Source organism: Watersipora subatra, chromosome 1 (genome assembly GCF_963576615.1).
Source record: "Watersipora subatra chromosome 1, tzWatSuba1.1, whole genome shotgun sequence".
Taxonomy (NCBI): Eukaryota; Metazoa; Bryozoa; class Gymnolaemata; order Cheilostomatida; family Watersiporidae; genus Watersipora; species Watersipora subatra.
Window position 1 is genome coordinate 28,803,267 of NC_088708.1, and position 21,094 is coordinate 28,824,360.

The 21,094-nt window shown below is 37.1% G+C and overlaps 1 protein-coding gene across 5 annotated transcripts in view; it reads right to left on the reverse strand.

Moving 5' to 3' along the window:
* The window catches only part of LOC137410626 (receptor-type tyrosine-protein phosphatase delta-like), a 69,706-nt gene that overhangs the window by 24,870 nt on the left and 23,742 nt on the right, over positions 1–21,094 (reverse strand). For 4 of the 5 annotated variants that reach the window (XM_068096077.1, XM_068096079.1, XM_068096078.1 and 1 more), the window contains 8 exons: positions 20,665–20,803; positions 19,810–19,964; positions 18,726–18,926; positions 12,160–12,273; positions 9,483–9,755; positions 8,710–9,027; positions 7,285–7,385; positions 1,601–1,805 (listed from right to left, as the gene is read on the reverse strand). In XM_068096077.1, coding sequence (XP_067952178.1) covers positions 1,601–1,805; positions 7,285–7,385; positions 8,710–9,027; positions 9,483–9,755; positions 12,160–12,273; positions 18,726–18,926; positions 19,810–19,964; positions 20,665–20,803 — 1,506 coding nt within the window. Of the gene's footprint in view, positions 1–1,600; positions 1,806–7,284; positions 7,386–8,709; positions 9,028–9,482; positions 9,756–12,159; positions 12,274–12,313; positions 12,454–18,725; positions 18,927–19,809; positions 19,965–20,664; positions 20,804–21,094 lie in introns of those variants that run through there. The other variant, XM_068096080.1, reaches the window with a different exon arrangement.

Below are 21,094 nucleotides of genomic sequence, written 5' to 3' on the forward strand. Positions count from 1 at the left end.
ACATAAATGTAACTTTTTTAAATAACCGTAAACTTACACCTGCTACGTCACCTTGATGAGCTATAGTACAAAAAATAGAAATTATATAGTAAAAACGTGCATATATTAGTATGTTTTACAATGCCTTTTTGGGCTTTTAAAATTTGACGAATGATACATTTAAATTTTGCAAAATGAACAGCTAAAACTAGAGCGATGTTTCCTCCGATTTGTATTTATATGACAGCGAGGAACAATGGGAAGATTGCTGACTTGTTTGCAAAGCATTATATGTAACTCTCATCTATTGACCCCAATCGGAGGGTGAAATGGGACTTCTATAGTCAACAGAAGAACACATGACTTCTGACCCTAACTGACAGGTGGCACTTAGCCAGAGGAAGACTGCTGAGCAGTTAGTGGAAGTGAGATAGCATCTACGCCTTTGTCCAGAGCCATTGAGGTCTTACAGAGTTGTCCATTAGTTTTATAATGCGTGATTCCTAAAGCAGATGGTCGGCGTTAACCAACGACCCCCATTGATATTTACTCAGTCTTGGCTATTTGAGCATCAACTCAGCACAATGTAATTTTAGTTTTGAGACTGAAATGTTTGTTGTCCAAGAAATGGGTAAAAGTTTGTTAATCACACAATTTGGATCAACAAAATGTCGATACACCAGTATGTCGATAAAAAGATATCCATAACCTGGCATTGGGCCACATATTTATTCATATGTGACCAAAATGTAGCAGCATTACTGCACAAATAAACATGGCAATTATAATCTTTAGATAAGAAAAGAAATAAAACTAAAAGATATCTTAATAATTTCACAATCAAAGCTGTCGACTTTGACAAAACCTTGGAACAGCTGTTATGCTACAACTATTACCTTAATGTTCATCAAGGCTCAGGAAGATACAACAAGGAGCCGATTAAAAAATCTCAAACACAATGTACAATGTTTCCACAACCAAAGATGGCAATTCAAAGTTTTAGCAAGATCGGCTTTTTACAAAAGCAACAAATTTTAAATAGTGATGGTGCCAACTGACAGTATGGGTTTAATTCTTTTGGTAAGAACACTGCAAAGTTTGTGAAAAAATTTACCATGCTAAAGTGAGGATTTTTGACTAGATGAACAAAAAACCAAAACAATTTTTTACTTAAAATCTCATTTATATGTGGATAAAGGATAGAGAACAAGAATGAGGTAACGTAACAGAGTAACGGAGAGCGGAGAAGAAGCTTCGAACTGAATGAAATAAGTTGAGACCTGACTTAGTGTGTCGACTCGATCAAGTCTTACCGTAAACTGTAAATAGAAATATCTCGGTCTAAAAACACTAGATAAACTCTGTATGACCTGATGACCCTTAGTTCTCACCTGTGCTGACATTGTAATGCCTACCTAGATACCACGGGTCTAGAAACAAAACATCGAGAATAGCTGACAAAAATATTTACAATATACATTCATTTAGACAATCGTTTAATTGAGACGATGAAAAAAATATACCTAGATGCGAAGGACAAATGCTACTAAACTTGGTGAATGACTTGTTCAATCAAACAAAACGGCTCATACTGACTGCTTGATAATATTATAGAGCTTACCTCCAGGCACCATGGTGAACTGTATCTTGGTAGAGTACGGCCCGGTTCCCTGTCTGTTTCGAGCCTGTACAGCAACAGAATACGTCTCCTCCTCAATCAGACTTTCAAGAAAAACCATCTGGGCACTCGATGTTGTTCGTGAGATCATCCAGCGTTCATAGGGTTGGGCGTCCATCGACCCGAGACAGTACAAAACATTGTAGCCCTGCGCAAGAGATGTGTCTATAATTATCCTGATATAAAAGCGCATTTACGCTGGAAATCACCAAGTAGGGCTGTTTTATCGATAACCTACAGATCTAATTGCGATTTGTACTTCGCAGCTGCAGAGATGTTAGCACATCGCTGTAGCTATTGTTTTGAGAGTCAACTAAGTTCACTGTACTCTGTATCATAAGAACTGACAGGAACAACAAGCTGTCATTTCGGACATATCCTAACACAATTTTTGTTAATAAGTGCTTTCTGTATTGAATTGAGGCCACTTGATGCAGACTAACAAAGCGGCCACTCCTATCATTTTTCTCTCATGTTAAACTCTAGTTTGTGTACTGCTTTTCGGGTATTCAATATAAGCAGTGATTAGGCTGGACCTATCAGTAATACATTGCCATAGCAAATTTAGTCACAGGTCTTCTTCTAAAAGAATGCTAGTAATAGTAATAAATACAATTACACTTATTTTACAACAAAAGTGTTTGTCAACAAAAATTTATCAGCAAAGGTCTTGCCATAAGAAATTGCACTAAGGGGAGGTCGCATGGCAATTAAATCAAGCTTCTGCTGGCGACAGAACCCGGAAAAAACTATGACCAACAGTTTCATTTTCGCTTAATTCACTTCAGTCACGGCACAACCAAAGTTTGTGTCTGATGGAACAATTTATTATCCTATGAATATTAACTTTGCAAAAGATTCGGTTGGTAGTCTATTGACTACCTCTTACAGGAACAACGGCCTGTGTAACAGCCCAAAACCCACTTCAAGTATATCTACTTGTTACGTTTGGTAAGACGGATCGGAGGGGTCATTTAATTTCATTCAGTAATTCCTAAAGGAGACCCTTGCAAGTATTTCTCGCTATGAGCAAATATGACCATTTAAGCTGCTATCAAAACGGATAGTCAATCTATCTTGATACAAAGCCATGGTAGACCAAGAAATCCTTGATAGAAAAATAAAATGGGTTAATATATTTTTGGGCAATATATTTTTTATTCTTTTATAAGTATTATTTTTTAACGTTGACTAAATATTTTTCTATAATTCTTTCAATCCAACTTGAGCTAAACTAGTGATTAACAAAAATCAAGCAAACAAAGGCTTCTGTAACACATCTACATGTATGTCAGAAGGGTGGACTGACTGGCTCGCAGGGCACAAATATTTAAACAGCCTCCATCTTCACTAGATTGGATGAACTGTGTAGGGTCTCACAAGTCCGCCACACAAAATGTCACTAGGAGTCCCTCAAAGATCACGGGCTACATACGCTGCAGCTTGTTCTAGTTACAAGCCAAAAGATAACATCTCAATTCAAACAGACTACTGAAATCCATTCTCATATTTTATACTTCTTGAGCAAACGGGCATCTGATTTTCAGACTAGAACAACGATGCCGACGACAAGCACACAGACAAATAATCTAGAACAGCAAGTGCATTATGGGCCAATGTTTGGCTAAGGAAATAAAGCTATTGAACAGGTTTTAGCAAGCGCAGAGCAAACTGATAATAGCAATGTTCATCGGCATCGATTTCATTAAGGTATCTGGCTCTGTAGGCACGCAGTAGGTTAGAACAGCCACAAATACTGCCATACCAATCAACTGCTCTAATGATCTCTTATAATCTGTTCTTCGCTGTCGATATTAACGCTGTACTAAGCAATGTTCGCTGCCGGCCAAGCGAATGCATTAGTTTCTTCATTACCTACTCTAACTTGACAGCAGATCAAGCATCAATAGATGAAATGTGGGCTGACGCATTTACCGCTAAATAAACATCCAAACCGCAGAAAAACTATAATTCAACCAATAATTTGCAGCATCAAAACATAAGACCAATACTGCGGTTATTACACCTTTAGGATGCCTTTCGTTTTAGCTAGTCAAGGGAGCGATCGTAACAAAGAGCCGGGCTAAGCATCGGCGTGTTCGGTGAAAGTAAACAGGCCAGCATTAGTGAGTGATACAAGCCCCGTGTCAACACAACTGACAAATCAAACGCAGGTTTTAGAATCTCAGGGGCTGGTCGGCGAACTAGTAGAGGAATAAATTAGTTTTTGCTCAGCTGGAGTTTAGAGCTAACAGATTGAGATGCTGATACGATGAAAATGTACTACATTGTGCACTGCCATACCTGCTGAGAGTGCACTGAAGGCTTCATGGGTAGCTACAAAAAGCTGGTTGTTACTTATGTTTGCCCCCTTGTATACCATGATCACTGGATAGGTTTTTTGCTATAAATTCTAACAGTGAGAACCGAATGTAAATGCCAGGCGTTTAATTTAAAAGGTCAGTGAATTCTTGCCCCCTATAAGTATTGGACAATGTAACATGTGTTTCAGAAGAAAATCTCTATGCACTACTAGGATGCAATTTTCCAGGGCAAGCTATTATTTTCAACATTTTATACTCTCCCACTGAAATATTACGCCCGTTCGCATCAGCAATTAGTTTTCGTACTGTGTTAGTCAATAGGATACGATATCAAACAACCAATAATAATCAAAAACTAACGCCGAATATCCGATCTTTTTAACAAACTAACTCTTGACGAGTTTGCCAAATGACCACGAATAAAAATTGTCATATAACAATGATAAGAAAGAGAATCAAATAGTTGATAAAAATTAGTAGTGAAGCATTATTGTTCAATCCTGGCAGCAAATGTTTCAACTCGACAGCGATTGATTGCCAGCGATTACAATGTCAGTAGTTGAAATAACTCTTACTATCATTACATGACAGGCAGAGTGAGAGTGAGAGTGGTCCAAACAACGGAGTGTGCCGTGTAGGAAGACAATTTAATTAGAATGCTGCTAAACAGAGCTGGACATCTAGCTCATGCCTAACTGGGTATATCACTAGTGAGCAACGAAAAAACTGCCCTGAAGAACTGCAACTGCACGGAATAAAGGAAAGCTTTGCCGACAACTGTGTATCTTTCCATTCTCAACAGAATAAAAATAATGATGGTAGATTATCACGGTAGAAAACCAGGTAAGAAAAACGAGTTGACCAGTAAAACCAATAGCTCGACATCATGCAGCCGACTGAAAATATTAATGATGGCCAGTGCTATGGGAGATTATTCCTACTACTGGTATGGCAGGTGTGTGGGCTAAAAAGGTATGACAGGTGTGTGGGCTGACAAGGTATACCTTGTTTACACATGAGATGGTGGTAGCGCTTTACCAGCAAGACACTTGTGCAGTCGTCCTAAACTTGCCTGTTTCTGCATTCGTGTTACATGTTTCAAAATCCTGCGTAAAACATGTCCAGAATATTTCTATTTATCCTTCCACACATATAATAAACATTGTTTTCTATTCCATAACACCGACATACTCCATCCACTATTGTATACATGTTTAAGTTTATGACCTTTCTGATACTACAACCTACAATTCACTATCTCGACTCCCCAATACTATTAGATTACCAACTATTAAAACACTTTTGCTCAACTCCCTCAATAATTCCTGGTTTCTGTCTTTTCATTTTTTTGACATGCAACGAAAAACATCATTTTGTTGATGATTACTGATACCAATAAAATGTTACACCTACATAACCAGGGATACAACTGTATAGATCAACAGAGGTATAGATGGTCCTCAGGCTACAGTGTAATGTAAAAATGAGGTTGAGGTATTTAGCGTTTCCGACGGCTTAAGAATCTTGGAAGACAGATTTTTGTTGGAGCGTCAGACTAGGCAGGTAGTATTCGCTTGTATTCAATAGATTAGAACTTGTTATTCTAGAACATCATCTCTCTAACAACGCTGATACATTTGATTCATAGAACACAATTCGGTTATTAAAGAGTTCATATTCCAATAGAAAAACTTACTAAAAACCCCGAGGAATTTATGATTAGGCCTACATAAAACAATTATATCCAAAATCACAAAGCCAAACTGGTGAAACTATAAAATCAGCCAGATGAAAAAAAGGCAGTAGATTGGTATTAAAACTAATCTACGCCTTTTGGGAGCTTTTTGAAGTGCTGCTCAGGAAATTTACCCTTTAGCCAGCAAATGGATAATCATCGATTCAGAAATAGTCTGTAGATTGCAACATACATGTAGGCTAGCTTTATCTTCCACAATAAAGTAGGTTCTAGATTTATAATCTCATACTAGTTTTAACAAGGTTTATACAGCATGCAAATTTTTGACCTGCCCGTCATTTTCAATTTTCAACAGGCCTATCTTCTTAGCTAGATAATATGATCCAGACATGGTGAGATGGCATGCCAGGAATAGATAGCCTAGGCTGAGGCAGCCGATTCTACCTAGCAGCTAAGCTGACGGTGTGCCTATGCAGGCCTAAGATATGGAGAGGAGCTACGCTGTCGGGAAGATAATTAGCCCAAATTACATCTGGTCTGCTCAAGCATGCCCAATTAACCTCTACAAGGCAAATGCTAAGTGAGTGGTCGGTAAATGGCTGGAGGGGTTTCTGCTTGACAACAATCAGACAAAGACAGTAGGTAGAGTGAATCGCTTACTGCGGAAAAGGCAAGCTAGCATCTGTTTATGCTAATTCTAAACACAAACTTCACTGCCAAATGAGGCAGCATTACAACTCGCATGGCCTGTCGAGCATCTGTCTAACAGACAACATTCGTTATGTCAGTTTTATGGAGAGCCTGCACAAGTTGTTCCCTAGAGGAGAGTGATAAATCGAATCAACAGAGAACCACATTGACCGCTGACAATGAGGAAGATCCCCTGATAATCATGCAGCGTCCATTATGACATATTACTAATTAATGCAGCCTGATACGTGCTCAGACATACTCCAAAGTACCCTATAAACATTGGACAAACTAGTTTAAAGAATTATGTCCGATTCGAGCACATAGCACACAAAAAGTCGATTTGCTCATAATACGCCTCCGTTCTGTGTATTTGAAACGCTCATAAGACAAACTACTAAATGTGTAATTAATAGCTTGCAGCAAATACTTCATAAGTCATGTCGATTTGGAATTGTCAATAAATGTTTCCACTCTTTCAGACAGCCTGGCCCTTTTAAGACCTTCTGTTGATTACAAAATATTGCCATAAAAATAAAAGGTTGAGAATGAATGTAGAATTGGACTAGTAACTAAACAATCTGTAACGTACTCGATAAATAGAAGACAGTCACGAATATCAGGTAGATGTCAGTTGGAGCAAACTCTTTCAACGTATCAAGATAACTGACAGCATGTATCACGATAGATCGCTGTCGAATGATTAACGGCGACTGTCAGTTATAAAATAACTGCCTCTATCTATGTCACTTTTAGCATAGGTAAACTTGTTCATTTATCAAACCTTCATACTGGAGATAACAGTTATAAAACGTTATCTTGGTGTTAGGCAAATGTTAAATACACTTTTGCAAACCCGTTGCTACGAGTCGCCTCTGGGACTTTTTACCAAAATGCATTGTGAAGATTTAACATACCTCAATGTTTCCATTAGACTGTAGCGGTGGAACCCATTGAATCAGAGCACTTGTTTCGCTTACAGCCTTCGCTTGTACCTCTCGAGGTGGAGAGCTCGGAGCTGAAGGTTGACAAAGTACAAACTCGTTAGTGCAGTGCAATAAAATATTACAAAAAAGCAACAGTCTCCTAGATCTTTTCATGATTACGTATTATTTTTCTCGACCATCTATAGATCCTTGAAAGTTGATGCAACTTCCACCAAAAGTAAACCCAGGTGCCGTCAATTACTGAAAGATTTTTAAGCGGTCTTCCAACTCTGTCAATTTATACCACTGCTGTCTGAGCGCATTGCGGGTTCAATGATTGATAACACGAGGCCGTTTGTAGCTCCGCCCATTTTTATTCACGGTGAAACTATTGGACATCGCTAGTAAAGCTCTATGGAACTGAATGTAGTAGTACATGCATGTCGTGTTCTAATAAGTCGCATGCCAGACGAGTCATCAAGTAATGATGCAAACAGTTGAATAGCCAACCATCAGATGTAGCAGCGAACTTCATAATCTAGCTTGCCATGATCCAGAAACAAAAGTTGTTTATGAAAAAATTTACCAACTCAGTGAAAAGCTTTCGCTTGGTAAATGTTTAAAAGTCGCCATGTAACTAATAGTTTGCATTGAGAACTAATTTCTAACTTTTAAAATGTGCATAGTTTTTTTAATTATTAAAATCAACAACCATCCTTAATACTGAACTAAATATAATTTGTGGGATTAAAAGAATATAATTTGTGGGATTAAAAGGATTATCTTTGTTAGTGAATAAACAAGAACAGTCTGCTGTTAGTGGAATATCGATATTAGTTTATCAGTATGGTTGATCCACAGTCTAAGAAGCCGTACTACGTATTAGGTAGACTACAGAACGTTGATGCATCACGATTCACAGCCAACAAGTTTTAGAAACTACAAACAGGATAGTCCTTAAATTATAAATGGGAAACTAGATAAATTTAGAGGCAGGCAATAAATCAATAAAATTTGTATAGTATTTTAGCTGAGCATTGTTAATAAAGTTATGAGTTAGGACTGATTCACTGTATCAGTATCAAATACTTTCATGCAAAGAGCAAGATGCATTTCAGGAACACTGTATGAAAAACTCGAAAAATATTGGTTCGAAATTATTTTTCAACTGAAACGATTGGAAAAATCAATGACAGTGCAAAAACATAAATTTAATAAACAAAGATTATTCCTGAATTATATAAATGTTCTTCTATAACACCCAGCAAAAAGGCTATACAGTACATGTACTTGGTTTTGTAAAACTATTAGAGTTATCTTTTCTATAATATTTAAACTGATAACTCCAAATTGTTTACAATTCTGTTTGCTCTCCAGAACTCAGCAAGATCAAATAGACTCATATATTTCACTAACCAGTTTCTGCAGTTCTAAACTGTCTGATTATGCCTGGACTGCCGGTGCCATAATTGATGTAAGGGACAACCCTGCACTCGTACATCGTATAGGGAAGAAGTCCAGAAAGAACGTATGTTAGGTTGTAACCTATTACATCTTCCCCTTGTTCACTCCATAAGGAATCTGGTTCGTAGTCATACACTCGAAACTGCACGAAGTACTGAGAGTCGGATGTTTCGATTGGGCCAACAACTTGTTTCGATTTTTTCCATTGTAATTTTGCTGATATCGCCGTAATATCATTTACCCACAGCTCATCAGGGCCTTCAGGCAAAGCTGGAGGAAATGGGAGGCAAAAGAAAAGCCACATCAACACATGCATAAGAAAAGAGGCATCCAGGAATAAAAAAAGTTTCTGAAAGTGACAATGAATAAAACAACAATGGATTTGCCAGCTGATAAAGGAGAGCAGGCATGCAAAGTATTGGAGTACGTGCTAAACACTACATTTAAAAGCAAAGATAATAGCAGCACGTGAAAGCTAGAGCAATTTCTTTCACTCATATGCAGTTGATTAGTAACTAAAAGATGCATGTTAAAACCAAAAACTATCTGCTATCCTCCCACAATATCCCAATTAGGGTACCCAATTTAATTACAATTACCAAAATGAGTATACTATCTTCAAAGTTATCTTCACCTATATGGGTAAGAGCGCAACTCCAATATTAGTGCTTTAGGTCGTTCAAATTACAGACTGTTACGGCAACTGTAACACTCAGTTGTCTTACCTTGGATACGAACTTGGGTAGATTGCATAATGGTGCCAAGCTCACTGCTTGCCCTGCACGTGTAGTTTTTAGAGCTTCTGATGTTGGTTAGTACAAGAACATTTCTACCAATCGGTGTGTTGTGAGCTGGGGCTGGTCTCTCTCCATCTTCCATCCAGCTCACATGAGGCATTGGTGAGCCATAGGCTGCGCAGGTCAGATTCAGTGAGCCTCCAGCCATTACATTGTAAATTGGATCCGGGCGGATGGAAAACACGGGAGAAACTTGCCTAACTACAACAAAGATAAGCTCTAGTAAACAGCCAGAATATGCTGCAGTGTAGCATTTTGAAAGTAACTAGGGTACTTCTTTACTATGTAACTGATCATGCGGGGAGTTGAAAGAGCAATTATCTTTTTCAGTAATTACACAAATTGGTTGCAGGTTTACATAATCAATGCTAGGATAAATCATATAGACAGGGATTGATGATTGGAAATGCATTACACATAATGGTGGTTGTAGAGAAATGGAGAGAATAATCTCTCAACTAAACAGTAACAAGTTTTGATATAGATATATATGTCAGATATACATATAAATACATGAGGGATCTTCATTTTTGCAAGTTCATCATTTTTATGTCCTCACTCGCTAGTACCGACTTTGCCTTGTAGAGTTATACAGAAATACGAGAAACATCTATGCTTTTTGTTGACTTTTATGAGATTGAAATGCGAACAGCAGTTTGAAAATAGATACTCCATGTTATTTAAGGCTATCATGCACAAGATAAGAAAAGCATTCACAGAAAGTTACAATAGTTAGGGAGATGTGCAATTACAACAGTTTAGGACCGCCAGCGAGTACAAATAAAACAAACCAGGTCTAGTCCAGGGCACGATGTGCACTATTAAAACAAGATAAGGTAGTCATTCACAGGACAACATAATATAACAAATATATAGGTCAGGTTCTCTAGTAAAGGAATGCTCTAGCTAAACAACATGGCCGCGTCAGCTGGCAGACCACAAGCACATGCTATGGCCCATCAACTGCTGATGCCATCATTGAATTAATGCAACGTAATAGTGCGTTCACAGCGACAACCACAAAATATTTGTGATGCGAAATAATACGGTGACAGTCAGACTACGAGATGAAACGTAAAGCACATCAGACATTGTAGAATATAAAGCATAGCCGAGAAATCTATACCATCGGGTCCTCCTGATCTGCCAGCTAGACCTCCTTCTTTTGATTAGCAAAGTAAAACCAGGATCAATATTAGAGCAAGACTACTAGACTTGTGCTATTTTCTTTCTCAGTCAGCAATCAATCCTATTAGATTAATTGAACTATGGGTTATGGCAGCCTCACGGTTGCCGTAAGTTGTAGTCGTTCAAATGACAGCGAGCTGCCTATTACTTATGTCTCAGGACAGGTATTACGCTAACAATGAGCAAATTTTAAAAGCAAAGAGCTTTTACACACATCGTTTTAAAAAAGATGGCTGATGAGATTTCCATTCAAAACTGCAATACTTCTGCTTATTCTAAAACTTTTGTTTTATATTTTATGCTAGCGGCAGCCAGTAAGTTACTTAATCACTGCATTTCAAAAAATGACAAAACAAACAATCTTTTACAAGACTTTTATGGCAGCCTCTTGCATTTATGAATGACAATAACCAAAGTATCAAAAACATACTTAGCCACTATTGAGCAGAGAACACCACCGAGCATTCCAGTAGCAAATTAGGTATGCAGGCTAGCAAACTAAGGCCATGCCGATCAACATGCTGCAAAGCTTTTATAATGATATAAAATGAAGCAAAAATAATGTTCCATTTATCACAACAAATATTTACAATCTTTGTTCAAATGTTGTCAAAAGGTCGTTACACAGCACAAAAGCTACATTTGTTATTCGCAAATATATTCGACCCTAGCATGATCGTAAGCAACTTTTGTGTTGTGACCAGCTTTCCAATTGTGTTTGCTTTGACTGAAGATGGGCAAACCGCCTGCAAACACACCCTTTTGTTACCAAACAATCCATGAAGATAATTAAGAGGTTTAATTGTCACTTTTGTTCCCTCCATGTTTGCTAAAAGCCTTCAAGTGAGCCAATGGAGTGAGTCAGGAGGTATTATGGCCATGCAGAATAAAAACAACAGACTATCTGGTTAAGTCAGCCATAGCGCACTTCAACAATATAATCCCATTTTTAAGATGAGCGCAGAAAGTATGTTCTTGATTCATAATCTCGCAGCATTAAAGAAAACAACGTTATCAAGTTTTATTAACACCTTATGCGGTTGATTTGTGAAATAGTGACAGATATTTCATTAATTCTAGTTTCGATGTACTTCAACAATATAATTCCAAGACATAAGAAGTGTGTAAAATTTTAATTTTAAACATTTCACTAGTTGGTTTACCTTTTAGCATCAAAACAACTATTTTAGAATGCAAACTTCGAAAGAAACGTTTGTATTACAGTGTTAGGTCATAATATAGCCTGTGAGAAACTGCTCCTAAAAGGGGTTAGATATTAAATATTGTTGTGAATAAACAATATGTCAGAAACAATTGGGTCAGGTTATTAGGTTCAAGACTTTTTGTGAAGTTATAGAAACCACAAATGAGTGTAACACTAACTCGTAAGTGTTACACATGACATGGCGGAACTTACCTTTCACGAACGCTTTCATAACATCCGAGTAAATAGTTCCATGAACATTTCTACCCATACATACATAATCTCCTCTGTCTTCTTTCTCCGTCACCAAAATTTGCAGATCATGAGCTAAAATGTAACATTAAAGATACTAAGGGTAGATACTAACCAGGAATGTCATCAGCAGCGTCACCTGACGTCAAGTTAATCCACACGATGAGCGATACTAGAGTTTTTAGAATAAGTTCCCGCATCTTTCCGCACTTGCTCTAAGACCACTCACTCTAGACGTTTGCAGGTCGTATTAACAACATCATAAGAGACTCATCGAGGGGTCAATTAGGCCTTTTTTCGAAGCTGTTATCCAAGCCAGAATCGAGGCACAAGCGATGTAGATGATAACACAACTTTGTCGACAATGGATGTTAACCAGATCTCCAACGTTTGGTGTTGATTTGTAGATGTATTGTGCGGCTAATGTACGGCTAATTGCCAACCAGTTTTCTAGACCAGATGAAGCTAAACTCGTCTGACGCGTGTTAGTTTAGCTCTAAATGTAAACAGTCAGCTAATCTTCTACTCAATAATAATTAGAAACTGTATATCCTTCAAAATTGACAACAACAAACAAAAAGAGCTCTTTAAACTAATCAGAGAGCGCGATGCGCACTAGCGGAGAGTCGGCGTACGAAGTGAGTCAATGAGATGGCCCTAGCCTGAATAGAAGACAGACAATAGAGCCATCCGTTCAACCACTTCTTTGTATTTCCACTAGTACACATGAATCCTTATAAACGGAAAGCGATTGAATTTGATCAAGCTTGTTCACTGATGTGGCAAGTAAGATATATCAGGAGGATACTGATAAATTATAGTAGCCATTTGTGATATGCGGAGAAGACATGGCAGTATTTGAACTGGAGAGATGGCCCATTGTCATAGAGCTATTCACTGCACGCATGTCGCTCCTCTCTAACTCTTTGCTAACAAAACCTCTTTACAACTCTAGACTCACCTACTCAAATATCTATCTTGTGTCTGACTCTAAAAGCAGTTGCTATTTAAGTAGGCCACCAAATGCTCAGCGCTGGTAATTACAGAAATTACACATTTATAGTTTCCAAAAGTTGTCCTTGTTGAGACTATTGAGTCATAAATCTCAGGTCGAATTACTCTCTTGTCATTTACTCTCTTGTCATTGTTACTTAGTAAGAATAGAAGAAACAGCTGCGATCTGAAGCAAAGTGGTTAAAAATTGACTGCGCTGGATGTTATAAAAAGAGACACCCCTCTTATGTTGAGGTCTCAGGCTTGAATGAGATTTTGCAAGTTTTGTTCATAGTTGGACTTGAAAAGCAAAAAATGGCTCAAAAATAGAAAATTATACGTAAAACATCATGTCACATCGTATCAAATTATACCACATCAAGTCATACTGCACCACATCATACGACACCATGTCACACTGCCATATCATACCGCACCATACCTTATTATACCACGCCATATCATTCTGTGCAGTATCATACCACGCCATGCAACACTGTACCTTATCACACCATGCCATATTGTACCATATCATACCACACCATGCCACACTGTACCATATCATACCACACCATGTCACACTGTACCATATCATACCACACCATGTTACACTGTGCCATATCACACCGCACCGTGTCACATTGTTTCATGTCATACCATTTTACATCATACCATCCATAAATGCACTATACAGCTTAATGCCATGCTATGCCATACAACAGACAACTTTACATTAAAAGCTGCTGACTGAAAAGCTACAGCATTTTTCAAAAATGAAGTTTTGAGTTATTTCAAATGACTCTGTAGTTAACTATTGCATTCATGTCTCTTTGTCAACTGCAATAGATTTCATAGTAGATTTCATAGAAAGATTTCATAGCAGGTTGAGATTTTGCTCTGGGCATAATGTAAATTTGCTTGTAGACTGAACTATGAGTTATCGATTAAAACTTTTCAGACAATGCTGACTTGGTGAAAACGTAGCATTTACGTCGCTTGCGCCTGGCAAGGAAATGGATAAACTTAATTGGTTGCTGAATCCCCTGCCGCCTACAATTATCTATTTATAGTAAGGCAGCATTTACAGTAATCTATTCGTATTACCAACAATTCCTTGCAGGAGCGATTGAGGGCGAGCGAGTTGCTTAAGACAGCGGCGGAGTGACCAGCACTCAGGAGAGAAGATGTGTCAACAGCTGACTTCTGTTCAATAGGGTTTTAATACTATTTCTGCTGCAAGTGACAGTTAATCGTAATCACTGTCTTTCCAAAGAATGTTAGGAAGGAGGAAACGCTATATGATTTAGCCGTTATCTAAAGTTCTCCTTTGCTAAATTGTAAAAAGGAAACATTTGTGTGACTGTTTCGCAAATATTTTCATTTCACTGAGACATTTTGTAAGATCAACACAGCATCGATGTGCTCGAAAGTAAAAACTGTAATGGCTAAGTTTTCGGCTTGTCAAGGTGGATGACACTGATCACAAAATTCGAAAGTTGTGCATTTTAACTCTACTGTATGTTCTTCTACTGTATGTTCTTCTACTGTATGTTCTTCTACTGTATGTTCTTCTACTGTATGTTCTTCTACTGTATGTTCTTCTACTTATTCATCTCTAAAAGTTTGCTATTTGCAATTGTTTACTCGCCATCTTTATTTGCGATTCTGCGACTTTTTGGACAAGCATTAAATCAATACTTCCAAGTCAACTTTTATCCATAAGCATATATTTCGACAGGATATTTTTTCAAGTTTCATCCCAATAATTGTATCGTCCCAATGATCATCGATCTTTGATGGCACATTGTCCCGTCACGGTTATATTTTGTACCGATATTCCGATATTTCAAGTGATCGAATTTTTGTGAGGGAGCAGCTCATTTCTAAGTCATTTACTAAAAGCAGTCGCAAAACCTTTCACTTGTCCGATTATGTATTTCTATCGTTTGCCATAAGAGCTACTTCCAGTTTTATATCAGTGCCAACCCTGACTTAAGATCTCAAATCACTGAACAGCTAATTAAGCAAACATAACTCATAAAAACCGGGTGGGTGACAAGAGTGACCATTCATCAGTTATGCATGAGGATTATAGCTAATTCTAGCCTGAGACATTTGGTACTCTCGCTAAACCTAGCCAGTGTCACACATTTATAGTTTGCTCTATTCTCAAGGCTAGCACTTAGAGTAATCGGACACCCTCGTTTCTCGTATAATGAAGTACATAAATGAGCTGAAGGCACAGATTAGAGGAGCTGATGGGAATTATGACTCCGTCTCTGGCTCGTCCAAAGCTAATTTTACTATAAAAGTAAGTCGATCTCGGCGACCAAGAAAAGATCAGGGATCATATTCGCAGTAGCCGAGACAATTGAATAGAATAAAGAGCTTCCTCACTGTGCATCTTAATGCAATGCAATTACACAGCAACCCTCGCCATTCCCCACTGGACTGGTTTTTCTCACCGAATCTAATTTGCTTCGGGATTCTGTTCTAGCGATGTCCGTTTGTAAATTCATGTAGCAAGTTTTGCTGATCGGTTGCTATCAAGCAAAAACTGACAATTGATGCTTTTAGATTTACATGTAACTGGACGAGTTCAGAACTAAATGACGAATTAATCTACCCTTGTCCCTATCCCTCTCCCTATCTGTTGGTTTATAAGTTTTAATAGCTTCCAAACTTTTTGTTCAACTTGCTCACTCATGTCATAGGTAGAGGGAGAGGGTATGATATGAGAAAAAGCATCAACCTTGTCAACTAGTAGTGGATACATTTGCAAAGCTATGTGTTGCTTGCCTTTTCACAGTCCCTAATCGGGAAAATTCATGACAAAGTTTTGACGGAGCAAAACAATTACATTATACATAATAACGCTCACCCTGGCACTCCGGTGCGCCGTAAGGTATTGTTAGGCATAATAACTAAACGTACATTTATTCCAAAATGCAGTAAAGTAGTTGGATGGGGTGAATGGTCACGTGTGTGCCTGCTAAGCCAAATGTCTGAGTTCGAATCCCATGCAATGCAATCTTTTTTTGATGATTACACAATAATACATATTGTATGTACTACATATGAGCTTCTCATTTCAACTCTAACTTGGTCCTATCATGGAAATAATGAAGCCTAACTTAACTCATAAAACCTAGATTCAATAATTGTAGAGGGGCACAACTTCCAGGATTACACAATATTTTGCTCAAGTAGCCAGTCTATATCTAGCACTGTAAGTTTGTTATAATCAAAAGCTATGCATAAACATGAACTGCGCTGATTACCTAAGCTAACTCCGTGATTGAGTGAGCTGATCTATGTGTAATTTGAGAGGTGGGGGTATTCATAGCTCACAGGTAAAACTAGCTCACAGCTGCACGGACTGACCTGTTTTTAAACTCTGTCATTCAAATCCTATGAGACAAGCCTTTGAATTTGTTTTCAAATGTGTTTTTATTTTTTGCTCTGCTATTATTTATCTCTAAAGCAAATGATTTTGTACGCAAGCAATATTGCAGACAATTTTATAATCACCAGCATCTAGCACTGTTTTTTTTCTGTTTAGATACAGTTTACATTTGCAAGTAACAAACATAAGTAATTGCTAACAAACTTTGAGTTGAATGCTTTTATTAGTAAAAGTAAAAATGCTCAACCTCGCAAGTCATTTGAGATTATCTCATCTCCCAAAATATAAAACAAAACCCGCACAATGCATTTAAATATTGATTTTTAGATCTTTTACTGTATTTGTTTTGTCTGTATGGTTAGTAAAAACAACAGATACCAGACACTATAATTTTTATTGTAATAGAAGCCGTGTTCGTCCAAAGCTACAGTTGGAGATTGGTAAAAAGGATAGCATCGCACCGGGTTCGAACTCCTACATTTGGCTAAGCAGACACAAACACTACCATGTGCACCACCCAACTACTTTGCTGCACATTGGAATAATTGTACATATATTTATTATGTCCAAAAATCTGTTACAGCACAGTGGATTTTTAAGGTACTAACTATTATATATAATCTAACTGTATTGCTTCATTGAAATTTTGTCAAAAATTTTACTGACTACGCATCATTCAGCTTCACCTCCGGCACAGTATCACCGGGCGGTACTGTAATCATCCACCATACAGGATTTTGGAATTATTATGCACATGCTTATTCTCTGTACTTTATCGTCACACCTGATGATCTCTCACAGCACTCAAGACTGCCAGGGTACTAGTATTTTTTTGTTTTATTTAAAATTATAGACTGTTCTCATGTTTTCAGTAGGTTTTTATTCGTGCTCCAAAACTGATGGCTAACATTCCAACCATCAGCTGATGACACATTCAGCTGATGACACATTCAGCTGATGACACATTCAGCTGATGACACATTCAGCTGATGACACATTCAGCTGATGACACATTCAGCTGATGACACATTCAGCTGATGACACATTCAGCTGATGACACATTCAGCTGATGACACATTCAGCTGATGACACATTCAGCTGATGACACATTCAGCTGATGACACATTCAGCTGATGACACATTCAGCTGATGACACTTTCAGCTGATGACACATTCAGCTAGTGCAAAAAGTGATATCACAAGTTTAAATTTTGGTTCACATACAGTTTGCAGCATAATTGCACAAACTACTGTGATTTCAAAGTGTATATGCACAGCTTGCCATTATACAAAAGTGTAAGTAAAGTGTACATGCGCGATAAAAGCATCTAAAAATGCTTTAGGATTCATCAAGGGTATATCTTTTCTATTTTTGAAGACAAACTTTTTTGGTTCATCGATGAACTGACTTCACGACAATACAAACTACTTTTTGACCTCCAACAAATGAGAGTTGTGAGATTATGTCGCTGTAATATCAATGTTGCTGGTCAAGCAAGACCTATAGAACAACTGCAAGGTGTAGAATACTCTAAGCTAAACTGAAATACAAGTGAAACATTTAGCCGTAATTATTTTAGTTCGGAGTATTCTGTCTGAAAAGGCACTTTTTATGATTTCCTGTCGCATAAAAAGTTCAAGTAACTAAAAATGATGTTTTTGCACCATTGAAAGGTTGGAAGATTGAAAAGTAGGAGAAACTTTATCAAATTTAAAGCCAAGATTGATCAAACAAAAAGCACTTTTTACAAATACATTCTTTGATCTAATGTTGTTTGTTTTAATCTAGAAAAGTTATTTTTTTGCTGTAAATATATAAGAGTTATGTTACATGAGAATAAAATTCTTTGGATGGAAAATAGCTTTATTTCCTGTAATTGAGGTCACCTTGTGGGGCAAAATAGAAAAATGTTGCCTAGATCAGATAGCTTTTGTGTCGAGTGTTGCTCAATTGCATATGTCTTTGACTTATCTCTAGGGCTAACTAACATGAGTTCCTAAGGCTAACCAACACGAGTTGCACTGTGAACTAAAACGCCAACCACGAACGAGCATTCAAGTATTAATGGTAAAACATCTAAACACGAAATGTATTGAAGCAGATGGAGAAAGAGATTTAGCTACTCACAGCCTGGAACGTCGGGTCTGTTGATGACCTGTACTCTGTTAAATGAAGTAACATCTACTGGAGTTTTATCTTTATACCAGATAACCTCCGGCTCTGGGTCACCTGTTATGGTGCACCTCAGCGACATAGGAAACCCTTTTTCTTTTAGAGTCAGAGAATTTTCGGTTATTTCTTCAACTTTCGGATATCCTTCAGGCAAGGCTGCAACAAGGAAAATAAGACGACTTTAATGGTAATAATATTTGTATATATTTTATTCTAAATGTGTCTATGCTACATTCTTCATCACTCTACATTATTACTAAAGGTATGAGGTATGGTGCCATTGTGAAGTAAAGACTGCCTTCTCACTAGAGCTTAAAAACGTGTCTTTATTGTCAGCTGGCATTAGCTTGTGTTTTATTCGAGATGTCTACAAGTGATCTGATCACGCTAGGTAATTCTCAGCATGGTTCAACATCTAGAGTGTTTCTCATGATGATTTGGTATACGTTCTGTCTGCATTGAGACATGACTATAACCTATATGGGCAGCTAGTATATTTGGTGCGAGAAAGTACATCTGACCATAACTCTTTTTATGCTAGAGCTGTTTGCAGATTAAGTGGCTTTAATGACTCTTGACAGAAAAATAAAAGTTTTAAAAAAATGAACCAGACTTCATTCTAAAAAGCATGTTTTTATTGTAAAAAAAATAACGTTGACTTTTCAAAAAGTTCTAATTAAAATGTTTTAGATAACCTTTGTAAAAAATATTTTAATTTTGAATAACTGGATGGAAAAAACCAAACAATTATAGTAGAGTTTTGATTACCGTTACGTTTGATCATTTAGCAACCAGGGAGTTATTTTCCTATCTTACTCTTATTTGAGAAGACAAATCCAAATACAAAGTTTTGCAAGTTTTTTGACAAATTGCTATTAAATATCTGTGTTATAGATCTTAATATTACAAAGAAAATTACGGTAATAACTGGTATTACATCTCTAAAATTCACACAGCTGTGCCTCTCTTCTAACTTTTACTTAGTTACCCATATCTGCATCGCTACGTGTTGCTGAATAAAAATGGTAAAAGCGTGTACCTTGTCCTTTTTCATATACAAAAATGGTTGTTTCCGCAACAGCCTCTTCTTCAACTCCATTGTTTGCTACACACTCATATGTTCCGGCTTGTTTATCTGATACTGACTCCAAAGTTAGGGTGGATGAGTAGACCTTGGTTTGGATATATCGGTTTCTGCAATGCGTGTGACATTACAAAGGAAGTGCAATAAAGTGTAAACATTAGCAGATAAATCAAAATTCAGGCTAGAGAGTTTTAACTGTTGCTCACCTATTTAGTAGTTTAAAATTCTGATAAAAAAGTATTAGACATATATTTATATTGGTTCTTCTGCGGTACTTCAGAAGGTGAGTTGATGCACCTGATCTATTTTGCTGAAAAAATCTGCTAGCTGATGCTTTGAAATTCATTTCCAGAAAATTGTCTTGCATTACATTTCAGTACAAATGTGATAAAAGGATATGAATATACAACTCACTCACAATGCTGATATTTTATAGTAGCCTGTATTCTTATGAATGAACTATGCGCAAAGATAGCTAAGAGTGCACAACTCCTTGTACATTTGTAAACTGGAATGAGCTGTTTGTTCTTGAAACTGGCTTTAGAGACAATTTAATGTTTGTCAAGAATTAATTTTGTTTCAATGACTATTTCAAGTTACCTTTTAAATTTTCTAAAAAATTGTGGTCTATCAAAATCGGGATAATATTTTTGTCCTGTTTCCATCAGCTTATAAACTAACAGACCAAATCGATGTTGATTTTAAAAAGATCACTGCTTTGCGGATTTTTCTGTAGTTTTATATAAAATTGGTTAAAACTATGTCATTACTAATTATCCACTTAGCTAATAATGTTGCGTCTTTTCGCACCTTTTTTCGGTTAATGTTTTCTCATTTTTTCTCCAGAAGATCTCTGGAGCAGGAAATCCACTAGCCTCACAATACAGTGTCACTCGACTGTCAGCAGGTACTTTGTGGCTCAATGGAGGGACAGTTATTTCAGGTCGCTCTACAAAGACACAAGGAAGCAGATTACAAATATGTCAGCTAAGAAAAGACAACTCCAACACTTTACAAAATATCAATTCATGTAGTCTTCTGCAAGCTATGATGTCTGATTTTTACGTCTTTCTAAAAGCAAATACCTTCCGTCAATGAAAAAAATATTCAGAGATTTATATATACTCGTTTGCTTTTTGGAGGCGCTAACATAACTGTTACAATTATTAAAAAAATTAAAGCTATTTTTTGAAGTACCGATCTTCTCTGTATGATGAAGTTTGTTAAACAAAAAATTGAT